This window comes from Zonotrichia leucophrys, chromosome 2 (assembly GCF_028769735.1).
Source record: "Zonotrichia leucophrys gambelii isolate GWCS_2022_RI chromosome 2, RI_Zleu_2.0, whole genome shotgun sequence".
In the NCBI taxonomy this organism is placed as follows: Eukaryota; Metazoa; Chordata; class Aves; order Passeriformes; family Passerellidae; genus Zonotrichia; species Zonotrichia leucophrys.
Window position 1 is genome coordinate 141,360,793 of NC_088171.1, and position 26,500 is coordinate 141,387,292.

A 26,500-nucleotide genomic window follows, 5' to 3' on the forward strand; every position below is an offset into this window, starting at 1 on the left:
TTTTAAAAATTTTGAATAAGGACTATGTCTTAACAAGAGCTGTCTCTTGTTTAAAAGGCTTTGTGATCTTGTCCCACACTGTGTTTCCAAAGACTTGTGTCTGGGGGTGCCACCCTCTAACTGCAGATCCGAGCCACAGCCTCACTACAGAGACTTAGGAAAGCACTCAAACATACCTTATATGACAGTGCAAATGAGACTGAAAACAAAACAGCTGCATTTTGTGCTTCTTTCCATAGCTGGCAGAGCTTTCATGAGGCAAGTAATCCTGTTTTATCATGACAGCTTCTGTTCCAACCAGAGGCATGTTTCATTTGCCTTCCCAACTGCTTTTCCCCAGTTTATTAGGAGTCACTTCAGTGGGCTCCTACTCACATTCCCTCTGAGCAAGAGCCTGGGGCAGACTGTTTGCAGTCCTGACACTAACAAAATGCAATCATTCCCTACCCCCAAAAAGAGATTTAAAAATAATCCCTCAGGCAATATGACTGGAAAAACCCCAGTATTTTATAAGCCATAAGGTGGAGCTGAAGGTCTCAGATCAGAGTGAGCACTGCTGATCTCTTTTGGGGCAGCCTCACTCCTGTGCTGTGGGCAGACTGATGAGCACAAGGCTCCCTGTGAGCACAGGTTCTGCTGGAGGCCAGGGCTCATTTCCCTTTGAGATGGGATGAAGCAATAGCTCTATCTGGGATCTTCTGCTGTGACAACGAGCCAAGTTCTGGATGTTCCTGCAGAGCAGTCTTTGCTTACAGTCATCAGGAGCTCAAGGCTGATAAGGTCACCACCTTGGAAGCAATGAGACAACCAACTCTGTGGTTCACATTGTTTGAACATTTATTGCAATTCAGTGTCAAAAATGTTTTACAAAAATACTGTCTGCACAGAACAGCTATAAAAATCAGTTGAACATGCAAGGAAAGAGGAGAAAAATGTGCAAATTTATAATGGAAGGATTTTAACCACACAATAATATTAAACAGAAGGCTTATATAAGGGATGCCTTTCACTTCATATCATCTCTAGTTAAAACTTCAAGGAAAAATAAAACAGAACACACACTCTCTTCCATATATAAGTATTTATAATTACTGTAGATTAGTTCCTAAAGATGAGCATATTTTCTATTTCAAATTAAAATGTTCTCTTGGTAGCTGACATGTTAGCATTCTTTGCAGCACAGGATGGCTGAAGAAATGCAAATTCTACCCTCAGTTGCCCTCCCAGGAGAAGAAGCAGCAACACTTGGTCAATAGAGAGGGAATTTCTCTGGTGTCAAGAGTACCTTTATACTTGACTGCTTGTGTCAAGGACAAGATGGATTTGTTCTCCTGCAAAGCTGATTTGCTACCAACAAAATCACTGGAGGAAGACACTGGATAGAAGTTGGGTGCTGGTAAAGACTCAGCCCAGCAGCCACAGACTGAGAGCTGTGTGGAAGGGCTGACCACAGCTTAGGGCCTGGAACAGCATCAGTACAAGTAGAGCTGAGAAAGCAGCACAAGCAGAACACAAGAGTCCCAACCCTTGAAGGAGGGAGTGAGTCTGTACCAGCCATCAGCTGCACAGGGCCTGGGTTGTGCAAACAGGCCAGCTACAAAGAGGGGCATTTTAATTTAAAGCTAAGTCTTTTTGGCAAGGTGCTGATCTACAGGGAAGATGTGCAACACGTTCGTAAGGACAACCGCAGAGGACAACGCTGCTTTGCCGTACCAAGCAGGAGCTCAGTGTGAAAAGCACATCTGATTTGTTTGCTACACAATAGGATTTGAAATGTTCCTGCTCTAAATGAAATTCTAGCAACTAAGGGCCAAGGAATTTTTTGGGCAAGAAAAGCTGGTTTAGTACCTGTGCATATTCTATAAGGTGACAGCTTCCCAAAAGTAATTGAAGTCAAACAGAAATGGGAATATAAACAGTTTAAAACCTGGGCAAGAAAAACAATATAAAATATATTCCCATATACAGAAAGTGGCAGGGTGCAATTAAATGTTTACATACAAAGCAATGTCTTCAGAGCAATACACATTTTCCTAATCACTTTACATAATTAAGGATCTAACAACTCCCACAGTTAAAAAGAAGAAACCCAAAAACATAAGAGGAAGTACACACACCTTATGATCAAACTTCAGCATACCATAGTTAGTGTAAATGGCTTAAGGTATGTACAGCTGAAATCATGCCTCTTGAAATGGCCACCACATCAAAAACTGGCCTCTTCTGGAAAGCTGAAACAGAGATCTCCAGGATCTCTCCCTTCCTAAGCCTCCTCCCTTGCATGGATCTATTTTTCCTCTTCACAGCACCATGGTCTATGCTGTTGCACTAGTTAATACATCCTCTAAAGACAATGAGATTTCCCTGGAGATGTTGGCAAGACAAAACCCCAAAGAGAGGAAAAACTCTTCTTTCCTAGTATAAGAACTGATGCATATCTAATGGAAATGCATCAACTAACTGGAAAGTGAAATGTCATTTGAAAATAACATTCCATTTCCAAAACACAAGCAAAAGTCTGTTTTTCCCTTCACAACAGCTTTGCCACAATTGTCTTAAAATGAAGAAGTCCTTTTTGCCTGAGAGCAGTTTTAAACCATCCCACCTGGAAGCCCCTGATATCACTGTCAGTCCTGTAACTCTGCCACCCTCAGCCAGGCAGATGCCTTTGCACCCCTAAAATACTGATTGCTTTGCTTGTGAATGACTAAGGTATTTGGATGCAACAGCATTTTGTTTTAAATACAAACCAAGAGTCTTGAATTCACTGCAACATCTCCCTGTACCAGCCACTCAAGAAACAGTGGGTCCACAAAGAGAGCAAGGCCATCTTTGACAATTGCTGCAGCAGGAGGGTAATCACTGAGGCATAACTGAATAAGGCTTATTCTGTTTACTCTGTTTTGTTCTGTACAGTAGTTGCTTGGTTTGCTGCTGGTTTGGACACTGACAGCAATATTCCAAGACCTCACACAAGCAACAGCCAAGTGTCTATGTATAACAAATCATCTTCAGCACTTTGACCCTTACAGTGCTAAAAAAATAAAACACACAGTAATTGAAGTAAGTTTTAAAACTAGGAGCCTCAGTTGCACATTAAATCTGTTGTCAGCATGACCCATGGTCTCTGGGTAGAGGAGGCCAGTGAAGGGTTCATAGAGGCAATGGCTGGAGCCAAGACCTTCCCAAATCACAGCTCAATGCTGAGAATTCCCATCTTCTTTACACAAGGAATACAGCAGGCCAGATTCAAATCTGAGCTTGAAATGCACTCAGTGTCCCAATCTCCCCAAGGGTAAGGGCTGAGCACAGATGCAGAGTAGGCAGAATGCTGCAGCCTTTCATACCAAAATACTGTTGCCTCCCCATCACAACAGGCTGGCTCACCATGGGTGGCAGAGGCAAAACTACAAAACAAACCAACCCCAAGTCAGAGCTGGAAACAAAAGATGCCAAAGGGACAGATCTTCTCACTGCTGGAAGAAGGAGCTACAGGACTCTCCAAACTCAGTGGCAATGCTTCACTCACTTCACTTGCAAGTTTCACTCCTTAATGTCCTCACTGAAGCCAGATTTCAGCCTTGTCTATCCACTGCCATCAATGCAGGAAGGAAAACAGAAATTTGCCTCCTTTACTCACAAACATCCCCCAAACAAGCACAAGTGTGTTTTTCCAAGGTAGCAGTTTATAAATCACTTTCAGTTGACATGGGTATGATCAGGAGGCTTACGCTTTCCACCAGCAGTCAAACTGATGAATGGGGCATCAACACCAAGATAAAGCTTGTTATCCTGCATGTGCTTTCCCCTCATCTCTGGAGAGTGACAAGCTCTGGGCTAAGGGTGGTGCAGGCTCACAGAACTCTCTGGAAGAGCAAAAACTTGGGATTTGCTGTTAGGTGGCTGGAGAAGGGCAGTTCTTGACAGCATTTTCCATGTTTTCTTCCCCTCTTCCCACTGCTCCATCTAGAGGCAGTTTTTTTCCCTTTTCACATCTCTTCCAAGAATATGCAAAGTGATTTAGTTTGCAAAAATGCAAATACTGTCATTTTAAAATACAAACAGCTGCAGAAAAGTGTTCAAAGTCAGTTATAAAAATGTAAAAAAAGGAACAGCATATTTAACAATAATTAACTCAAGTAGTTCTTCCTGAATTGTCCTGAGTACTCCTTTTCCTCAAAATTTTTGTACATAGTCACACACAGCCCACTAAATATTTACCCTTACGAGGTATCCTGCTTACATCATACACAGAGAAAGTGCTATACAGGAAATCCACTAGCAAACAGCAAAAACTTTCCACTGCAAGTTTTCAGACTGCTATGTAGGAGCTGGATTCTTCAAGCTCCACTCTAGAGAAAAGTGAAGCACTGCATGCAACAGAGGAGACAGTGAACCAGATCACAGCCATGGTGAAGTGGCCACTACTCTATAGGACTGAAAATTTAGCTCTGGGTTAGGGTCAGAGGATCCCACAAAGCAGCTCAGCACTGGAAGCAGAAGGGACTAGGGTCCTTGGGTCTTTGGCCCCGGCATGGAGAAAGAACCAAAGATATCAATATGTTGGAAATCCCTTGCTTAGCCAAGCCCTGACTGCTAAGTACCAATCACTCCCTAAGCTCCAGGGCTCTGAAACACAACATCTGCTGCCAGTCTTGCAGGGAATAAAAACTGCATCATTTCACGAGATTCAGTGGCCCAGCTCCCCCATATTTTACCAGCTCCAAGATGACTGAATTCACTTGACAGCAGTAGGAGTACAGAGCAGTGTATATGTTGGAAAACACAGGCTCAAAAAAACAGATTCTAACCTCACTTAGGATTTCAACTAGTGCAATTAACCTAATGAAGCAGATAAGAATTTACCTTGTGAGATTAAATCCAGTCCTTTGTTTCCCTATCATAGAACTTCCTCCCTTATAGATAATGCTCATCCTTTTGTCTTCTCTTGTCACATTTGCATGGTCTTTCATGAAACCAACAAATCAAAAGAGGATGGAGTAAATTCTTAGGTATTCATATGGTGCCTATCATCTAGGCATTCAAGCACTGAGTAGAGCAAGAAAACTAATGTAAAGAGGTAAGCATTAATACAGGAAAAGATGCTTACTATCACAAACATTTCCCTTTAAATCATTGTACAAAATACAAAAGTTCACATTGTACACTGGAGTTTTGTTTGAAAGGTACTCAATCTATTGGAGGTAGAAAGTGGTGTGTTGCGATTCTGTCTCGCAAGTAGGCTAGATTTCTATCCTAAGTATTTCACAATGTGTCCTTTTAAAAACACAAAAGTATTATTAAACTTGTCACAGGGATATTTTTCATAAATATTTCTAAAATGTCATACTTATAAATATGTATGCTGAATAAAACCAGATGGAGGAACAGTTCAACAGTCCTAGCCTCGTATTGCTTTCTCTCTATTAGAAACAAACCAAAAGAGTTCTCAAATGGATGCGGGGCAAATTCATTTTTAACTTCTAAAAACAAAAAATGAAGGTCTTTTTGCCCTGTATCTTGTACTCTGATGATAAAAAAGGGACTCTGTACAACATGCTGTATTTATACACCATTCCTATGGAAGTCTGTATTCCTTAAGTGCTGCTTGTCAGTGAGCAACTTCACCTTTCTTCTCCGAGATCCTCTTGTTCCTTGACTCAGGAGCTTCAAGCAAACATGAATATTTACACTATTTACAAATGGAGTGTCCAAGCTCTGTGACAGTGTCCTGTAAGAATTGCATAGGCTGCGCTGACCCAAGTTCAGAACCTGAACAAGTTGATAAACTCTTGTGGTGACAGAGAGGTGGAGCAAGTCTCTGGGTTGTTGGCTGTGCAGGGGTGATCAGTACCCTGGGAAAGAGAAAACAAATCTATTTAGAGAGGCTGCAGAAAGGCTGCCAAAGCATCAGCCAACTTAGCACTGCCCCTCTGCCAGACATCCCGTGTGCAAATAGGTAGAACAGAGCCCAGAATAGCAGACAGCTCAGAACTAGAATTAATATCTTAGGGGCAAGTCATCAAAAAAAGCAGCAAGGATCCAATTAATTCTGCTCCCCCCCTTCTGAGGGAAGAGAGTCTAGAGCCTACCATCAGCTACTGGAGTTTAACTCCAGAGACATGCCTTGCATATCACCACAGTGGTCAGCAGATTTTTGTCCTGAGCTGTTTTGCAGCCATCAGCTTTCATTCCAGCTAACCCTGTTGCCAAGACCTCCATTTGCATATAATGGGTAGAGGAAGCTGCTGGCAGTGCTAAAATGATTTCTTGCAGGCAGCCCTAAAACATGCCCCCCATTTTCCAACCCTCTGGCCCCAATGGACACTACTCATGTTCAAGATAAAGCTGGGATCTCTGAAGCACAGAGAAGAAAGGGTCTTAATGGCTGAGGGAGAATTAAGATGTAGGGATTCGATAGGCTATGCAGGCAAATGAACTGCCACAGCCTAAGCCAGCTGCACTCAGAGGAAGCACTGGATGCCCCACAGCTCCTGCCCCAGTCAAGTCTGTCCCACCAGCACCTCATACCTTCCAGGAAAGGATGTGGCAGTGCCTGCACAGCTGCAGTGTGTCACCATACTGCTCCTTCCGTGGGTAACACCTTATGAGCTTGAAGTACATCTTCTTCCAATCCAGCTGTCCTTTGTCAGATAAGATCAGACGTTTGCGAATCTTAAAGAAAAGATGCACACAATTATAGCAGTCGAAAACTGATTTGGTCTGTTCAGCTCATGGTGTTCCCTCCCTCACATGTCAACCCTGCCAGTGCCATAACAGTTCCCTTGCAACACTGAGAAAGCTCTTACTTTGAAGACTTCTCAGCTTCTTACTTTCTACTTATAGCTGAAAAAGCTATAAGCATTTTCCTGATAGGAACAACCTCACTCAATACCATCATGAAGGTCTGTTCTGCCTTCATCAACCTCACTATAGGAAGCCTGAAACCCTGGGAGCTCTCTCATACTGCTCTGACCACTGTTTCTGGCAGGCAGCACAGCAAGTAGAGTAATTTAGAGTAATTTAATAGCAGTAAAAGTTGAGGTATTTTTCTGTAAGAGAATGATTTACCATATTAGTTTGGGAGACACCCAAACTAATATGGTAAATTAGTTTTTAGGGTTCATTAGTTTCAGAGACTGGATTTGAATCTACTTAATAAAAGAAATAACTCCTCCAGAGTCACTTCTAAAGTCAGATTCAGAGTGAGTAAATAAAGCCAGGTCAGCAGAGAAATCTGGCACATGGTTTCTGAAGTGCAGAGGTCTAGCATAAACACCCCAGACATTCACCCATAAACAGAGAGTGATTTTTGTTTGTTTGCTTTTAAGTTTAGATGATCCCAGATGATTCCCAGCCTCCCAGAGATGTTTACACAGGTACAAAGTGGGCAGCAGCAGGGCTGTTTTCCACATATCATCCCATCACTCACAGAACAGCTCAGAGGGGATTTCTTGCTCTAAAGGGCAAGGGAGTACAGCTCATGGACACATCCACAAAGACTCTCTGCAAGGGTGTCAGTCCCTGGGACATCAGGGTGATTGCTGGAGCTTGCCTGCACGTTTTCCCTGCACACGTGGGGCAAGGAGCAACTGCAAGTCATGCAGTTGTTCCCACCTGGATTAGGATTGAAATTCAGTGTATGATTAATTCCCCAAGCTCCTATTTCAGGAATCATTGCTGTGGCATGTAAAACCCTCTATATAAATCATCTTCACAGCCATTTCCATGCCAGCTTATATTATCAGCTTGCTGCACAGTCCTCAGATCCAAGAGCCAGCCAAGTAAGAGAACATGCAGGGCAGACACTCTTTCTGGGGAGGGAGAGTACACCAAAAATTGATGGCAGTTTGCACCTCTCCTCATACCTGTCTGTCTGTGAAGTGGTACTGGCACAGCTTCTTCCACAGCAGCCTGTCCTCACTGAGCACCTGGAGGTCAGGAGCCACCTGGCCCAGGCTGACCAGGTCCCTGCCATCGCTCAGTCGCTGCATGATGTTCAGTTGCAAGCACAGGGGCAGGTCCGTGAGCGTGGTGCCTTTAAAGGCAGGCTGCAAGAGACACACAGAGCTGAGCTCCCAGGAAGCTGGAAACATAAGAAATCCTAGCTTGCAGCATAACTGCTGCTTTTTTAAAACTCCTTCACACAGAGAACAAAGCAGCAGTTCCCTCTTCTAAATAAAGGAGACATTTAACATGGAAATATTGGATATTCTGCCCCATAACTGTTTGAGATAACCTCAAGGAAGAGGACATTTATCTGTAGTACAATAATTAGGAGAGTTGCAGTCCAAGCCTCCTTCACTCCCTTTTGCCCACCCTTACATCCATACTTGTGAGACTGCTCCCTGAAGTATCACCATCAGCTTTCACTACAGCAGGACATGGGCTGTATTGTGGTATCAGCTACTGTCCATCCAGGCCTCTCCACCTCCAGGCAGATGGGCACTGCTTCTCAAGTTCAGCTCTGGTTACACAGCTGGGAATCCCATGCTCTTCTGACATGGGTTTTAGCTTATATCATCACAGGGTCTTGCTGCAACCACAGCAGTGGCTGGTGAGCACTCACAGCATGGGTTCCCAGGTCACTGCTGGCAGGGTTAGCTTTTCCTCTGGGAACACTTGAAGGACCTGCCCCTTTCCCACAGCCCTGGTTTTCCAGGCTGTTCAGCCACACAAAAGCAGATCCTAGCCTAAAGAGACAAAAGGCAGCCCCATCCACCTCTGCTTAGCCTCCACAGGGTCCAGGATTATTTTGCAAGTCCACCTGGGGTACAGCTCCAGGGCAAACTGACCACAGGAGATCTGCATGTCCTGCACTCAGGGCAAATCCAAGCTATACACAGGAGCAAGGCGTCAGCAAGGACCACAACCTGGGCACCAGCTGCAGCTTGAAAACCAGCCCCAGCCTTATTAAGGCAAACAGCAGCTTCTAGGATTGGGCTCCAACAAAGAAACAATGTTAGACAGATGTGCCAAGTTCATCCTTTACCCTGCACAGAGAGGCTGCTATTTTAAGTTGCAGAGTCACAGCACCCGCCTCATCTCTGGCAGAGCTATTAACTGTTTCAAACAAGCAGCACACAGCCCACCAGCAGCAGGGACACACTGCATGAGGCTGCTTTTAATCATGTGGTCCCATCCCCAGCCCTCCCACGGCATGGGAGACTCCAAGGAACAATAAGTATGTCAGCACAGCAGCAGCTCCTGCCTTCCCTGAGTGCTGGCCTGCCCCGAGCAGCGACACTGCCGGGACCTGCAAGGACCTGAGCTCCTCGACCAAAACATCCATTTCTGCAGCACCACCTGCCAGGCAGAGCTGACAATCACTCCAGGAGGAGTCAACTGTCCCTGAAGTGTCTGGAGGACATTCCTTTCCATGACAGCCTGGCACATTTTTTGGGGGAGGACGAATGCACTGGATCCCTGGATCATGTCCCACTGCTCTTCCTTGCCAGGCTGTATTTTGCATTCTTCTGAACTATGGCTGCATATAAGCTTTGCTAGGGCACAACAGGCAAGAGTAAGCTCAGAGACTCTTGGGTTAAAAAAAACAAAACCAAAAACCAAAGAAAGCTCACACTTGTATATCTTTTTCTGAAAAAAACCCAAAAGCTTGTGTGACTCAAGCAAATCCTTACAGGTTTTCTGGATCAGGCCAAAAGCTCATCTGCTACTAGTCTTCCCTCAGTACTCTTTTCCAGAACTTTTCAAGCATTACTTATTTTTGCAGAAAGAACATAGATTAGACCAGACCAGATCAGTGAGCTGTCATTTTCTGGGCAGAAGTTTGTCTTTTTTTTTTGAAACAGCCATAGCACATACAACATTTTTCAAGGTTGGTTTTACATTTTCTGGGGTTTTTAAAAAAAGATTTAGGTCTTGGGTGTTGCAAGACATTTTCCCTTTCAGAAACACCACAAGTTCACTGCACCATAAGTAACTGGCTGCACAGAGCTGAGCTTCTTCCTTTCTCTGAATTCATCTGGTTTTGTTCCAGCTTGAACTGAAGTTATCTTCAGTGGTATGAATTTTTTTTGCATGCTCTACATGTATTTTATTTATTTTTTCTAAAGTGTCTGCAAACCTACACAACTATGTATAAAAGGCAGTTCCTTTCACAAGCAATATTTTGATCATTTTTGCCTGAATAGGCAGAGTTCTTCAAGACTACAAGGAGAACATCAACAGATGTCAGCATGGGGGGAAAGCTTTAGCATTTCAGTGGAGTAAAGAATGTACATATAGTCCTGGGCAACTTATTGTTGTATCCCTGCTTGAGCAGAGGGGTTTGACCAGATGACCTCCAGAGGTCTAGTCCAACATCAAACCTGCTGTGATTGTGTTACATGAAACCAGTTCAGATTTGATTTCCATGTAAAGCCAGTCTAGAAATTTATCATCTAAAACATCCTTCCCATCCCCACAGATGCTGTTGAAAAAACAGATGTTGTAAAAGCAGGACTCATCCAGCTGGAACAGGTAACTCCAGACTACTGGAAGAATCATTGGTATTTTCAGCCAGGAAGTATGAAGTTATGCAGCTATTTGAAAATTTGCATTTAATTTACAGATTAAACAAATCTAAAAACCTTGGCTGTCTGGTAAGCAAGTTTTGAAGGCAATTGCTCCATTTGAGAAAGCCTGAGTTGACTTTTCACACTGAGGCCTGGCCTCTGAGGACTGAAGAGGGGAAGATGGTTTTTTGTCCAGCTCTGTTCACACAGTACTTCAAAGCCAGTATGGACTCAAGCCAGTCTGTGACCAGTAACCTCAAGCACGATCCTGGGTTATGTACATTGAGTTTGAATTAAGGGAGTCAAGTAATGCTAGGAAAGCATCCAGTTATTTTGGCAACTCCAGGGCCTTCCAAGTCTGTGCTTTCACTGAGAGTAGAGTGGGAAGCAGTCACCCAAACGAGAGCCATTGACAAAAAAAAAAAAAAGTTTCATGATGGAGAAAATATTTTTAGCTTTCAGGATTTGTGCTTACCCTGGTGATCTGAATGTTGTTCAGTTGCTGCTGCCAGTGAAGAATGCTCTCCATCCTGTGCACCCACATGTTGATGTTTCCCACCAGGACAGACTTGCCAACGCGTTGAACCAACGTGCAGAGGGATGTGTAGAGGGTCTGCAGCAATTCCCTTATTAGCCTGATGTTCTGCTGATCTTCAAGGACTTTGGAAGAACAGGAAATGTTAAAAATAAGAATTGTCAAAATCCTTCTCTGAATCTACATGTTTCTCAGGCAAGTTATTTGCTGTAATTTCACAGGCCAAGAGAGCCAGCCTGTGCTTTTCTTTTCAGAGGAAAACACTTAAACCTTAGCCAGGCAGAGCAGGTTAGACAGCAGATGGAAAGGGAGCTTCCCAGGATAAGCAGATGAGATCTGCTGCACTTCCCATTTCCAGCCTCTGGCAACCAGCCAGTTTTCCCCTCTGATACTGTGTAAGGAGTTATCTATGTGCACCTCTTCCCCATCTAATGCACATTTCTCATTATGTATAACAACAGGCTGCTGTCAATGCCCAGGCTTTAGGGACAGCTAAACATCCACGAGGGAAGTGCCACATCTCAAGCACAATTCATTCCCCTGAACAGGTGAAGACCCCTCCAGAGCAGTGGGAGCAGCAGGTACAGCACAATGCCAGCAAGGCAGCAGCAGGGACTGCAGATATGCCTGGCCAAGGGCATGAGCAGCCAGAAATAGGACTCAGTAGGATGCAGAAGGGGTGGCAGTGAGCAAAGCTGGGAAAGGAGAAGTCACCTCTCAGACACCTACCAGACTACAGAAATTCCTTCCCCTCCCACCAAGCCCTTCACTGAGGAAAAGAAAGCAGAAGTGCACTATAGAAATAAACAGTGGAGCCCCTCTTCACCCATTTTGCATTGCCTGACTATTGTTAAGGATGTGGTTCACCAAAGTACACCAGATTAAATCAGACTCCTCCTCACCATTTCCGTTTCTTACCTTTCTGAACCACTTTTTCCAAAATGTTCATGTAGTTTTTCTGGGCAATGCCACTCAGTGACGTCAGCTGAGACTTTGCTATCAGCTCCAACAGCTGTGGATAAAAATAGAAGTTGCAAGCCTTAGAGCACAGAGATACCTTTCTAATCTTGACTCCTAGTCACATGACACAGCAAAACAGTCCAGAGACTTGTTTGCTGCTTGAAAATAAAAATGAGACAGAACAACAGAGCAAAGTAATGCAAAAAGGCAAGGAGAGCAGAGGTCAAATAATTAAACTCACATCAAAAGAGGTAGGGGGAAAAAGGCATTTTAATTATCTTCACTATGGGGGGAGAGGGAACTTGATTTCATGGCTCAGAGATGCAGAGAAACCACAGTGGTGCTTGGACTGGCAGCCACTATTGACACCAAGGGAACAGCCTCAGCCAGCGTCACCGTCCCGCACCGGGGCACAAACAAGCAGTGTCATAAGGGAGCACGAGCAAATGCCTGTGTGCATGGGCACATTATTGACAGACCATTAATGAGAATCAGACTCCACAATTTACGTCACCTCCTGGTTGCATGGGCTTTGTCAGGGCGCTGTCGCCACGACAGAAAGGTTCAGTACTGTAGGAAGAACAAAAATCCTCCCCACAACAAACCCCTTCCCTCCCAAAGTCTCCTTCCCTGTTTAGCTCTAACAACCACAGTAACAAACCACCTTTCCCTGTCTGCCCTGTTTACTGGTTAACCTCCCTAATGGAAATCTTGCTTTTACTTTCAATTAGAATTTACTTCCCATCATTGACCTCCTGACTCTTGGGCAAGCTGAGCAGTGAATTTGGGCTGCAGTTGTTAACAGAAGGATACTCTCTCTTCCCCATCTCTGCCACAAGACAGCTGGGGAAATTTCCTATGGAACATGCTCTGCAGAACACGTGGCCTGTGATCTTACAAGCCTTTCTCCCTTCCCCCAACATTATATAAATGCACAGCCTGCCCATGTGTCAGTCCATTTGTTTTGGATGTACATAGACTTCTGTTTTAATTTAGAAAGGAAAAACCTTTTATGCTACAAATCAATCAACACATTGCCACATGACCAGCTTATTAATCCTTTATCATCTGCAGCTCCAGTCTCCCATTGCTGGCACCACAGAGTCCAGAGAAGGTGCAACTACTTGTGTCAAGTAACTAAGATGGCTTTTGACTAGACTTGATAAGTCATGAGCTGAACTGTTTGCCCTGCTGTAAGAATGACAGGAATGCATCCAAAAAGTCACCGGCAGCTTGCCATGAAGTGGGAGCTGAGGGAGAGGTATTACTGCAGCCTGCCCTGCTCATCTGGGGCACTGGCATGTGACTGCCACTTAGGAGCAGTGAAGTCGCCTCAGTGACCAATCTCTTCTTCTGTTTAATATCCAGGCCAACACCACCATCAGATGGCTTTGAGTTTACATTCTATTAATATCTTGCACCTCACATGACCAAAAAAACCTCCAAGATGAAAAGAGACCTGCACTAAGTCCTGTCAAGGACAGGCTGCTTGTTTTCTTGGCTTGTTTGGAGGAAATGGGAGATGCAGAAGAGTTGGGGAATATTTGGTGCACAAGCATCAGTGGATTTTCTGGCTGTATCAGCTAAATGAGACCACAATAACTAAATACAAGGCAGCTTGCATGATGTTTGAAAAGTTTATAAAAGGTCTTTGTTTTTTTAAATACTGGGTGAATAAGTAGGAAAAAACTCAACCAATGTCCCACAGTAGTCTGTAGTACTCTGTTACCCTAAACTGTTTCGCCTTCAGACCTTTGATTATAGTGATCAATTTGCCAGACTCCATCTGTACACTGGCCACACATGCACCCAGATCAGCTTGTCTGTGCACAAACAACTGCTGTCTCCAGATTGCACTGTTCTGGAGCTGGCACAGAGACAGTTTCCTCCAGGCTGGGTGTTAGCAACATTGTGCCCCTTACTAAAAACACCAAAATGCACACAGCGATAAGCATCATGTAATGTAATAGCAGAGGAGCTGGACACCAGGGCTGTTCTTTTAGAACAATGAGGATAAAAATCTCAGTTCCTTGAGGAACACTAAATTGGTACAAAATTAATTTAGCCAAAGGAACAGATTCAAATTTGCCCTGTCTGTGTTTACCAAGGTTCAATTTATGTTCAGTGAACCAGCTCAGATATCATGTGTCACCTCCCTTCTCCTACAGCAATAAACACAGGATGAAATTCCATATGAAAACTATGTTGTGAATACTTCTAGGGCTACTCCACTCCCCAGGGACCACTGACTGAAGCAACTAGCTAGTCCTCCAAATCAAAAGATATTTTATTCTTCTGTGCTCATATAATACACAAAAACCAGGTAAGCAGTACAGTTCATCTGTGCCCCAAATGCTCCGGTGCATTGGGGGGGTCTTTTAGTGTTGGCACAGTCCCCAATTATGATCTCAGTTAATGGATTGCCAAATTGGGGTCTACAGCAGTATAAAAAAAAAAAATAAATTAATGTTGCCACTTGCATAATACAGACTAAAGCAGACAGATGAATTCAGATTAATGCTGAGTAGGGTAAAAAGACCAGAGAGCTGCAAGCCTGTGTTATGATGTGGCTGCATTAAGTCCAGCCCACGCTCAGCTGAGAGGGACAGATGGTTAGGAGAGAGTGCACAGGGAAAGGTTAAGAGCAATTTTAAAAGGTCTGCTTTTCAAATACACTAAGTAATTGCATTCCAGACAGTTTTAACTGGAGCTGGGAAGTCTGCAACACCTTTGGAAAAGAGGGCATTAGATCCAAATTCACTCTTCCAGCTCCTCAGAATTTGAGAAAGCTGACCTGGTAGCTCCACAAAAAAAATCCTTCCCTATTTTATTTGCTATTAGAGGTTTGCCAGAACTATAGAGAAAAAGCAAGAGATACAGTAGGTATCCCAGAGGGTACCCAGCATGGCAGTAACCTGCTCACTTCCCCTGAGTGCAGTGGAGCTCCTGCTCAAACCCACCAGCCATCCATCTGGAGTAGCAGCATAACAAAGTCTCTCAGCTTCAGCAGCAGAGCAGATCCTTCTCCTCCCATAAGCACAAGATAGAAAAAAGCAAACAGAACAGTGCCATGTGGCAGGGAACTAGGGCTCCTGCTTCAGGGCCATGAAAACACTGCTGTGCACCCATGGCTACTGTGTGCAGCATTGCTCAGACCTGCTACAGCCAGATGGCACTTTGGCCACAGTCTTGGTTCAACCCAGGGGTGTGCAGGCAATCCACACCCCAAATAACCACTGCTGGGGTTTACAGCACAAAGAGCCAAAAAATCCTGCTGTGCTGAGCAGGAGGGTACAACCTTGACTGAAAAAGGGAAAGGCTCTGCAGTGATTAAAATCACAAGTCTCAAACTACTGAAGGGTAAATTCCCCACTGAATACCTCAAGCCAGCTATATGAAAGCTGGACTGCACCTCATGGGGATCCATAAGTTCCTGATGGTTGGGGATTTGACTCCTCACATCTGGACTGCTCAGAAAAAATGAAAAATTCCTCCTCTAGCCCCACCTTGCTCTCACAGTCCTTCACTTTTGGTGGCTGCAATGTCACATTGGCTGTCAGCTGACAGGTGGAGCCAGGGCAAGGCGAGTTATAATGATTTACAGTGCAGGTGCTGACAGATCTCCATGAGACAGCATCCAGCTGATATTCCTTCAGGACAGCATAAATCCAGGACTCCTGCAGCTAACCTCTATTAAAACTTAAGAAACAAATTTAAGAGACTACTTTAGAAGGCTGCACACAACCTAGATCATGTTATTTTACAAGACTTGTGCCCAGGCTGCTTAACATGACCTAAGCTTTTATGACCAGAAACAGCACGTTCCCTTGGGACTACACAATCATCATATGAGAAATCCCTTTCTGAAGAAGCAGGCTGCCAAACCTGTCTTTGAACACAGTGTTCCTGAAGGAAAACCAACTTCTGGGCTGCAGGCACCTTTGTCTCTGCTCCCATTAATTATGCCTACAGAATGCTTCCAGTCTTTTCATTAAACCTCTAAGACTGGGGCTTAGAGAAACGAGGGCTACTTCAGACCAAAAACAGTTTGGGTCCTCTGGGTCAATCTCACACTTCCTTATTAGCCCTGAAAAGGGAACACTGACTGTTCTATAACATGGAAGCAGATGCACTCATTTGAAGGATCAGCAAGGACCAAGTCATGACACCAATACCTGTAACTTGGCACTTCCAGAGCTGTACCAGCAGACCATCAAGATAAGACTGAGTTAGAAGAAAATTTCTTCTGCTTCACTTACATGGAGTTACTGGCTCCAGCTGATGGTATTTGCCCATCAAAAATACCTGCCAAGTGTCTTGCAGCTCATACCTCCACCCCACTTGAAGGAGGCGCCCATTTCATCTGGGCACCATTAGAAACTCCAAGAACTTAGTTTGGGTGTATCTAAAGCAGAAACTTCTGTGACAAGGAAGCAAACACTGAAGAGACTTAAGGACCGTTCACTTAAGTTTGGAGAAGCTCAGAAAGGTGAGCTCATGTTAAGCCTGAGAGCCCATTTTGCTACCAGCAAGTGATGCAGCTTATGTCTCTATAGGGCAAGCTTGGGTGTAGCCAGCAGATCTCAAACCTGCATCTGTTTCTCTCCTTTCTTGCCCTACAGACATTGTCATATTCTTTCCCAGCCTCCAATTCCAAAACCAAACTCCCCTCTTTGAAAAGCATTTGCTTGATGAATTAAGTAGCATGACATTAGGATCAGGTACCCTGAGCAAGGAGTGGAACTAGAGAGAGCAAGGAGAGGGAAGGAAGGGAAAATTGTTTTGCCTGCCAATATTCAAGGCATTTTCCATGTGACAGATTGCCCATCCATGTGCTTTAGGAGGCCTGTGACTTGCAAAGGACCATAAACATGATCCACATCTAGGCAGAGCTTTTCATGAGTAAATCTGACATAAAAGGCATTTTATGAGCTACTATCCACTGGAGACTTGGCTGATACAAGCCTTTCATTTTAAGAAGTCAATTTTACAGTTTGATCCATGGTACCAGGTTTAATATCTTCTTTAAACTGCCAAACCACAAGTCAATCTCAACTAGAAACCTTCATACTTCTCAGTAGTACTATATCTGCAAAACTGCTGGGGGAAAGCTACTCTTAAAAGCTCAGAAGAGAGGTAATTTGTAGAAACAAGGACACATGTCAGCTTCCATAGCTTTCAAAACTGTTGTTTTTATACAAGCATCCCAAATGTGCTGTGTATGGAATCCTCAAGAGAAAAAGAGAAGAAGGTCAGCCTGAGCTCCCCCACCAGACCCCACTGACTTAAGTGAAATTTAAATTTGCTCTTCAAAAAATTTAGTGGGACTTCTGCTCCACCTTTGCAGTCCCATATGAGACATCTATCACATTGGGCCAAGCAGCAGAAGCCTATCATGTGGCACAGCATGACCCGAGGCCATGCTCAGCAGAGGTCTTTGGAGTTCTTCACTGTCATAAGAAAGTCTGCCAAAGGGATATCTGCAGCACTAAACAAGTTTTATTTTACATTCCCTCTTTATATTTGACTAAAGGGTTATGGCCTTGGCATGAATTGTTCCTTCTCCAGTAATCCCCTTGAAGATGACACGGCTGTGTGTGTATATATATCTCTCCAAGATCAGGAAACTCCACTACCTCAGCACTGGTGAGCACTTCTGCACAGGCAGGAAAACAAGTTGTCCCAAAATGAGCAGAGTTAGGAGAGCCCGAGTTTACATGACTTGGATCCTGCTTACATGACTCTGGATCCCCCAGAGTCCCCATTCCTTGCTACCTCTCCTGTCGTGGGACATCCAAGTGACTGCCCTTCCTACACAGCCAGTGGGTCATCACCCCAATGCCTGCACCCTTCCCAGGGTGACAGAATTTTCCACAGGTGACTTGTCACTTGGACAACCTAGGTGAACAAATCAAGGGGAGCCTCCTCAGATAATTTCTTCCTTAGACACTTTTCATGACACTGGACTCAAAGGGAAAGCAATACCACTGCTGCTTGCTCCAGAACCTAACACCTGAGCAGCTGTTGCCTCACCAGTGATCAGCTGCTAACAAGCCATGAAAAGGAGCTGTTCATAAACAGCCTCAAGTTAACAACTTTTTAAAACCTTATTGAATTCCAAATCTTGCTAAGCATTCTGAAATTCAAGATCAATTTGCAGATCACATGCAGATAAACATACAAGTATGCACAGCTCTCAGGACAGTAGGTCCCTCAATCACTACCACCTCCTTGGCCACCCCAAGCCCTGACCTATTCTGCAAAGTCAGAGCATGGGAAACTTGAAGCTGATGACTCCTTTATTAGCTAATGTTGTCAGGACTAAACAAATGTTTCACCCACTGAAACCACTGCCAGTCACAAAGGACTAAGAGCAGCTGTGATCCTTAGCAGGGAAGTTAAGATCAGTGCCACCAAGAGGATCAGCCCATCCCCTCATTCCAAAAATGCTCAGCTCTCCTGAGTGTCTCCTGTATCACATCAATGGAGACAAGGCTCCACACACCTCAGACTGGAGCTTCTGGAGCAAAGAGGTCTCCAGTGCCCTGTGGCATCTGCAGACAGCCCATGTTCTTTTCCAGAAACTGAAAACTCAGGAATTAAAAGCCAAGCTTTTTGGGTTTCAAAAGTGAATGAAACAACTGAAAAGTAGTAGGAATTCTAGGGTAAGGACAGGTCATCTTCCACATTATCACCAGTTTCCTTCCATTTTAATAAACTAAAGACAAGATTTGTGCATCTATCCACACACAAAACTTCCATGAATTACTTCATGCAGAAAAGCCTAACACACCCATGCATGCTCAGACATCTCTTCTTTGCCAGTGCTTCCCATTACCCAACTGGTGCTCAGCCCAGAGCCTCCATCACATCACAACAACCCCTGGCCTTGGACTCACCCTGACGACGTAGTTGAATCTCCTGGAGTCCAGGATGGCACTGGAGAAGTCAAGGCGGTTGAAGGCTTCTCCCAGGGTGCAGTAACCATGGCGCTGAGAAGAAGAAACACTCTGGGTCATGTTTTGGCACACTTGAGTCCAGCCAGCACCAAGCAGACCTGACCCAAAGCCACTCATTTTAGCAAGCTGATGGGTACAAACCACGGGAGGGAGCAGCTCACAGCCAGAGGAGGCAGGCCCGGCTCCTGCTGAGCTGCACTTACTGACATCAACAGTGGGCATGGCCCAGTATAGACTATGGCAGTTTCCCAAGAGAGACCCATGCTCTGCTCATGACCCAGGAATTTACGTGTGAGAATGAGCCACACATTCCTGGGGTTCAATACACAGTCTGAGTTCAGAGCAGTCTCCTACAGCAGCTTCTCTCCATGAGTGCAAGCGAGCCCTTGTGATAAATTCCAATGATTTTCCATGTTAGGACTGTACTGGGTGAAAGCCAAGAACAGTATTATGGCTTGGCCTGCAAATGGCTGGTTTTTTTTAAATGAGGGAAGCAAACAAGTCATATTTTAAACACATGTACAAAGCCTTGTACATCAAGCCCCAGATCCCTGATAGGGGCTTAAAATCATTACTGAAATTCCAGCCACAAGCCAGATCTTCCACTTATCTCTTAAGAGCTTCTGCTGATTTACATCAGCACAGGATCTTCCACTGCTTGTAAAAATCAGTAGAAAAGAGAACAAAGAACCTGTAGAGGCACTCACCTCTTTTGTGCTTCCCTTGTGAACATAGATCCACTTCTCCTGGTGAAAATCTGTTTGGACAAAGACATTTCACTCAGTTAATCTTCCACCTCAGAGAGCTGTATCCCTGTTCTGCTTATAACACCCACTGTCTTTTACTATAAATTAAATTATTTTGTTTACACCACCACACTTGAAACCAAATCTAGCAACTTGCTGAGCTGCTTTGTTTCTGTACAGCTTCATTTGAGACTGTAGCCCTAAGCCTCAGAAAAGGCTTCTGTTTCATTGACACAGCTCAAGACTGTAAATGTTTAATCTCCCAGCCACAGATATACCATAGCACCTCCTCTTTGGTCCCAGACAGTAAGTGTGGCTGACAGCCAGGTTTTGTTGTTATTGATTTTATTAACTATTTATTACCTTGGTTACAGGCTTGGGATTGTATGTCAAATTTGAAGTTGAGCAAAAATGTCATGAGACACCAGGCATGTAAGAGAGAGCTTTCAGCAGTGAGGTCAGGCTCAGAGGAGCATGCTTATGCTTGCAGCTAACTTGCTAAAAAAGAAAAAACTATGTGGGACCAAAATTTTCCTATTTCTAATTGCCCTTCCCTTCCCTGAGAATGGGAGTTGTCCCATCCATTCCTCAAAATAATTTCCCAATACCCAGCACACACTGCTAACTCTGTTTGCAGAAGAGCCTGTACTATAAGCAGTTATGCTGCTCAGCCCCTCTCCCACTCCATTTTCACATGGGCTTTTGACCCTACTTCCAACACACACTGGCAATTTAACTGCTAGTATAAAAAAAATTCTCCTCCCCACCCTGCTGGAGTCCTTTCCATAAAGAAAATAATTGAGCTCCTAAAGCAACCTGTAAATTAATGAACTGGAGCTATGGAATGTACTCCTGCCTGGTACTGTAAGTCCAAGGACAGACTCAGTCTCAGTTACAGGCATGCTGACCCTGCACCAAGCCCTTTTCAATGGTAGGTCACAGCCGAATCCAGCCAAAAACTGTCATGGTAACATTTGTTTGTTCTGAGAACTGAATACACTGAGGGGCCAACTTTTGGCAACAGTTTCCAAAATCCTGGGATATGCACAATGAGTTAATAGCAGTGTGGGAATTGTAACTCATGTCCTCTGGCTATGTTTACATTTGTAGCCTTCACATGTAACTGCAGTACCTATCTTGCAGTCAGCCCAACTCAGGCCGTGCTGTCCCTGCAGGCTCCCCCGGGTGCTGCCCCAGCTGAGACCCCGGCTGCTCGCTGTGCACACAGAAAGATTTCAGCCTTCTATTGTTTTGAGTGAGCTGAAATCTTATTTCATTTTTCATGCACTCCGCACACAGAGATAGGATCAAAGCTTACATTCAGGCTTGTAGCCTCCAGTAATGTAGATTAGTGCTCAACATGCATATGGAAGGAAGAATAAATTTAGCCTGTTGTGCACAAGGAAGTCTACAGGGGGAAAATACTGGAACTGGTTCATTTGAATGTACCATAGGAAAAAATTACCCTCCTGACAAACAAATGACAAAAATCTGAACACAACAAGCACAACTCCTCAGAACAGGGATTACTAACGGGGGCATAAATCTTCATGTTAAACTGAATCCAAGTTCTCTACTTAGGTCAAACATGGGCTCAAAGCCCTTCAAGGCTCTAGGAGGCTCTTCGTGCACTGTGCAAAAAACATAGATATGGAGCATTTTCCATTCTTCTGCAGCAACTTTTGTTTAAAAAGAAGTCCAAAAAGATGTCTTACATTGAGTCTTGGCTTTGTTATTCAGCAGATCTTTTTTTCTCTTCTTGGCAGCAACATCATAGTTTATGCTGTTGAAGAGATTCTCTTTGTTGTGATCATCTTTTTTACAAAAGCTGTGAATGACACAAAGCAAGGATTCTGTTTAGTTCTGCATTCTGTTGAACACTATGTTTCCTGCATGGAGAGAAAAAAACCAGGTAGGTTTTTATTGTGGCCTCCAAAGCTGCCTTCTTGCAGGCTGCCCCTGAGAAGCAGTCTGCACACAGTTTTAGCATCCAGTATTGGTATTTTTAAAGGAACCTCTGGTGCCTCAATTCTGGGCTAGCCAAGATACCCATGACAGGAGCAGGTAACAGAGATTACACAGTTCATGCTGGGACACTGCTGAGCAATGTTCTTTTTCACTCTTTAACCTATTTCTATCCTTAAGTAACACCATATCCTCCCAGTGTAGGTAGCAGATTGCTCTGAGCCAGTCAGTCTGCTACAGAAGGACATATTTAGACATCCCTGAAGACATATATATGTACTCAAAATATTTATTAACAAAAGAGTTCCCACAAAATACTATTTCAAGCTTACAGGAAAATCTTAGCTGAGGTTCAGACTTTCCTGATGGTTTTCCAGACCCCACATAGTAGTGACTACACAAGTTAACAGCTAGGATCTCTTGGCCAAGACTGCCCATTGCCTGCTTCTGCTGTAGCTGTATTATTAGGGAAGGGAGCTATAACCCCTTATTTCCTTCAAGGGCAATGAAAGGCTAGCTATAAAGAGGCTGTGCATCAACATCCCCACATACTGCAGACCTGCAAATCAGCAGATCCAAGCCACAACTCGAAACCAAGAAGCCCCTGGGCAGCCAGGGCTCTGCTGCAGAGATCCCTGGGGTGGCAGAGGAGGACAGCAGCACCAGGGGCTCCCAGCAGAGGCCCAGCACAGGCCCAGCACACAGCCTGCTGCCCAGGTGCCAAGGAGAAGACAGGCCATGTATCCAGGATAACAAAACACAGCCATCCCCACTGCTCTAGCAGCTTGCAAGGGATGAAGCATGGCTGCATGCAGGCCTAAACTCAAAGAAGGGTCCCAGGCACCTCTCAGCCACTGTGGCTCAGCCAGCCCTGGAGCTCTGACAGGTGCCAAAACATGGTGCTGCTGCTTCAGCCCCTGGGAAGCTTCCTCTGAGACAGCCACAAGGACCCTTGCACAGCCAGGAAGCTTCCTGTACAGGCCATGTGTTTACACTGCCTAATCTCAAACAAAACCCAAACACAAGCACCATACCAAACACACCTCTGACAGCTATTCAGCACGGCCTCCTGAAAAGGAATGAAACCTGTGGGACAAGACTTCTTGTTTCCTCTGTTTACTGGCTGTCTGTGTGGCCACACCACCAGCATATGCAAAAGTCAAGTGACCAAGTCAGAGTTTCAGTGCCAGAAGAGATCCAAATCCCCTGTGGCATGATCCAGATGGGTGTTCTGGTTTGGCACCTGCACATGGCCCCAGAGGTAGAAGAAACCTCTCCCAGTTTCAGAGCACTCTGACCCTCCTCCTACTCTGCATCCCCCTGGCAGGGCATCTGAGCTCTGGGAAGGCACCACTGCCATGGGCTCCACCACAGCACTGCAGAAGGGGAAGAGAAGCAGCATTAAAGGTGAACAATATTCACAGAAACAACAAATTGGGGAACCAGACACTTCTGCCAGCTGCAGCTGGCTCAGAACCACCTAAACCTGAGAGCAGAACATCTCAGCTGCTCATGTACCCCCATCCATGCTGCTTCCTGCTGGGGGGATCAAAACTGGAGAACAGAATATGGCAGCAAGGAAGAAGTTGTTTTGGAATATCCAAGCTCATGTTTTATCATGGTTGCACAAAATCAATAGGGGGTCAGGTTAACACGCCCCATGCAGTGGCAGAATCTGAGCCCAAGAGCACAAGATGGATCTGCTTTAAATCTCACATGTCAACAGCACACGCTTGCCTGTTGACTTCCTACTGAATGACTCTGTAATCTGAAACCACCATAACAGCAGCAGTGGACGAGCTCCAGCATGGGAGGCAGATTATTACCCTGTTTATGTACTGCCAGGTTTCCACACAATTCTTCACAGCATCTTGACAGGTTGAGCATCTGGACCTGAGCAAGGACCTCAGCCCGGGGTCAATATGTCACCTCCTTGCTTTTAAATGGGAAAAGGAATGTATAAACCCATGCTAAACTCAGTATTCCCAACATACTACCATCAGCCAGACATTTTTCTACCGATTTACAAATCACAAACTTTACAGCTGACATGAAAGAGAGCAGGAGATACCTGCTACATAAGCCTCCTTGCACCATAGCGTCTCAGGAGTGGCTCAGAGCAAATCCCTTCTTAATTCAAGTCCCTTTGTCATGGGCATTCCTGACCCTTCCCTAGCAGTGGGAACGTGGCAGTAACCCCAACCCTGGCAGTGCACAGCTGAGGAGAAGATGGAGCTCTGTGAGAAAAGTTTGCTTTTGACAGGAGCGATCTTGCCGGAGCCCACGACACCCACGCTCTGCAAAGCTTCCTGCCCGCACCATCTTGGGGGTTTGTTGATGTTTTGCAGCCAGATTAGTCAAGAAGCACGTAAGGTACATTACTCATGGCCTGGGGAGGATTTATGGCTTCAGACACATCATCCTTCCGAGCCTGAGCCCGGGAAGCCCCAAGCAAGGTTGTTTTGTGGGGAGGGGGAGGGTGGGCAGCCACCCCCAGGGCCCCCAAGAGACGCCCGGCGACGCTCCCCGGGGGCACGGCCCTGTGGCCGCGGGGAAGGTTTCGCCTTCTCCTCGATTTTTCGCCACACTCCACAGCCATAAGGACGGCCCGGCCGCCCGGGGAGGAACAGCCTCCGTAGGGACGTGGGGACCCCGTCGGGGGCTGAGGGACCCCAGCTCGGAGCTTCCTATAGGCCCGGAGGGGCCGCCGACCCCTTCGGCCGGCAGGGCCGGGGTCACCCAGACAACGACCCCGCTCCGCCGACACCGGGGCGGTCCCGAGCCTGCCCGGGGCGCGGGGCCCCGTCCGCCCCTCACAGCCCCCCCGCCCCGGCACCGCGCCCCCTGGCGGCACCGCCCGGCAGCGGGGCCGGACCGCGCCGCCGCCGCTACCTGCTGATGTCGCCCACGAAGCCGCCGCTCTTCTCGTCCAGGAAGCGCGTCCAGCCGTCGGCCGTCTTCACCCAGCTCTGCCCGGGGGAGCGCCAGTCCTGCCCCAGGAACGGCATGGCGACGGCACGGAGCGGGACCAACACCGGGACTGGGAGCGGCGGCGGCGAATGGAGCGGTGCGTAGCAGACCTGGGCAGAACCCGGTGCGGGGCAGAGCAGGACAGTGCCCGGAGCGGTGCGGGACAGACCGGGGCAGAGCAGGGCAGTACCCTGAGCGGCGCGGGGCCGTACCCGGAGCGGCGGCAGGAGCGGTGCAGTGGCTGCGAGAGCGCTCCGCGCTATTTATGTGACGGCGGCGGGCGCGTGTTGCCGGAAGCGCGGGCAGGTCCCGCCCCCCCGCACGTGGCCGTGTTTATCGGGGCAGGCCCCGCCCGCGGGGTGGGGGCGGGGCAGGGCGGGGCCAGAGGCGCTGCGCGTGCCCGGCTGAGCGCGCCCCCGAGCCTCGCGCGCGTGCGCGGCGCCTTCGCGCTGTCAGCGTTGAGCGTTGCGTGTGGAAAGCGTTGAGTGCGGAATACAAGCAAACGTAAAAAACAGTGTTTTGTGTGTATCTGAATGCCATATATGGCTTCCATATTCGAGTTATTGGTACAAAAGAAATAAATACTTATGCAGGCATGTTTTCTTAGGCTCATAAATATGCTTTAGTTATTTACGTGTTGCAATATTGCACCATATAAAGGTATATATTAGTGTAATATGTAATGTAAGTGTTGCAAAGTTATCTTTATAGAAGCACACAGAATCGAATCCTGCTCTGCAAAGGGGTTAAGCCAGGCAGATCCATGTCACTGGAAGTACCGTCATCCTTTTAATGAGGATCACTGGGCAGCTCTGCAGCACAGTTGGGTTCGATCTGCAGGAGCAGATAGAGAGAAACAAATGCTAGGGAAGGCAGGCACAGAATTTCTCCTGTCTCTGAAAAACAGAATAAATGTAATGTTACATATTGGTTCTATATAGAGAATGCTATATAAAAAATTGTATTAGGGAATGTTTTCTAAATGTATATTTAAAAGCATATAACGTACGCTTTATAGGTATTTTTATTTATATTTATATTATACTTGCAATGGTTCATGTATATGAACCATTACAGATGGTTCATATACAGTATCTGTATATGAACAGATACATTTTATGTATCTGTTTTATATATTCATGTGGGCTTATGTGTACTATTTTACATTCAGTCCTATGTATTTTCATATTTCATGGATAAATATGTATGACTGAAAGCTATATAAATATATATGACAGTGTTATGTGTGAAATATACATGCTGTTTAGACATAGTTTATTTGGTGCATGTACCAGCACTTCTTAGTAAAACTGTTATTTATTGAATGTTAAAAACACAGAGTTTTTTGTATCCAAGCCCAGGCTGAGGGAGTACCTTCCCAGCTAAGAATTTGCTACAGCACAGTCCGTAAGTGGAGGACATTTTGTATTAGGATGATGACCTATTTGCCCTGTGCTATGGTACATGTCTCTCAATACATACATTTTGGTTTTACCAAGCCAGTGTTACTCGGGGACGGTGTGCACAGGGTGTTCTGGGAGGCTGGAGCAGCTCCAGTCGCTGGGAAGGGCTGGGCAGCTGTGGGGACAGGCCAGCCTGGCCTGGGCTGAGGGCTCAGGGCTCAGGGCTGAGGCTGAGGGCTCAGGGCTGAGGCTGAGAGCTCAGGGCTGGGGCTCAGGGCTGAGGCTGAGGGTTGAAGCTGAGGGCTAAGGGCTGAGGCTGAGGGCTGAGGGCTGAGGGCTGAGGGTTGAAGCTGAGGGCTCAGGGCTGAGGCTGAGGGCTGAGGGCTGAGGGCTGAGGGCTGAGGGCTGAGGCTGAGGCTGAGGGCTGAGGGTTGAAGCTGAGGGT

At 45.8% G+C, this 26,500-nt stretch overlaps 1 protein-coding gene across 1 annotated transcript; it reads right to left on the bottom strand.

The window, feature by feature from the left end:
* Positions 1 to 5,107: 5,107 nt before the first annotated feature.
* FBXO32 (F-box protein 32) lies at positions 5,108 to 24,960 on the bottom strand. Its single transcript, XM_064706650.1, has 9 exons — positions 24,575 to 24,960; positions 21,433 to 21,545; positions 19,679 to 19,728; positions 18,912 to 19,004; positions 11,971 to 12,064; positions 10,993 to 11,177; positions 7,869 to 8,051; positions 6,532 to 6,675; positions 5,108 to 5,855 (listed from the first exon to the last, which is right to left on the bottom strand). The coding sequence occupies exons 1-9, from the start codon at positions 24,688 to 24,690 to the stop codon at positions 5,766 to 5,768; spliced, it is 1,068 nt and encodes a 355-aa protein (XP_064562720.1). The 5' UTR covers positions 24,691 to 24,960; the 3' UTR covers positions 5,108 to 5,765.
* Between the last annotated feature and the right edge of the window lie 1,540 nt (positions 24,961 to 26,500).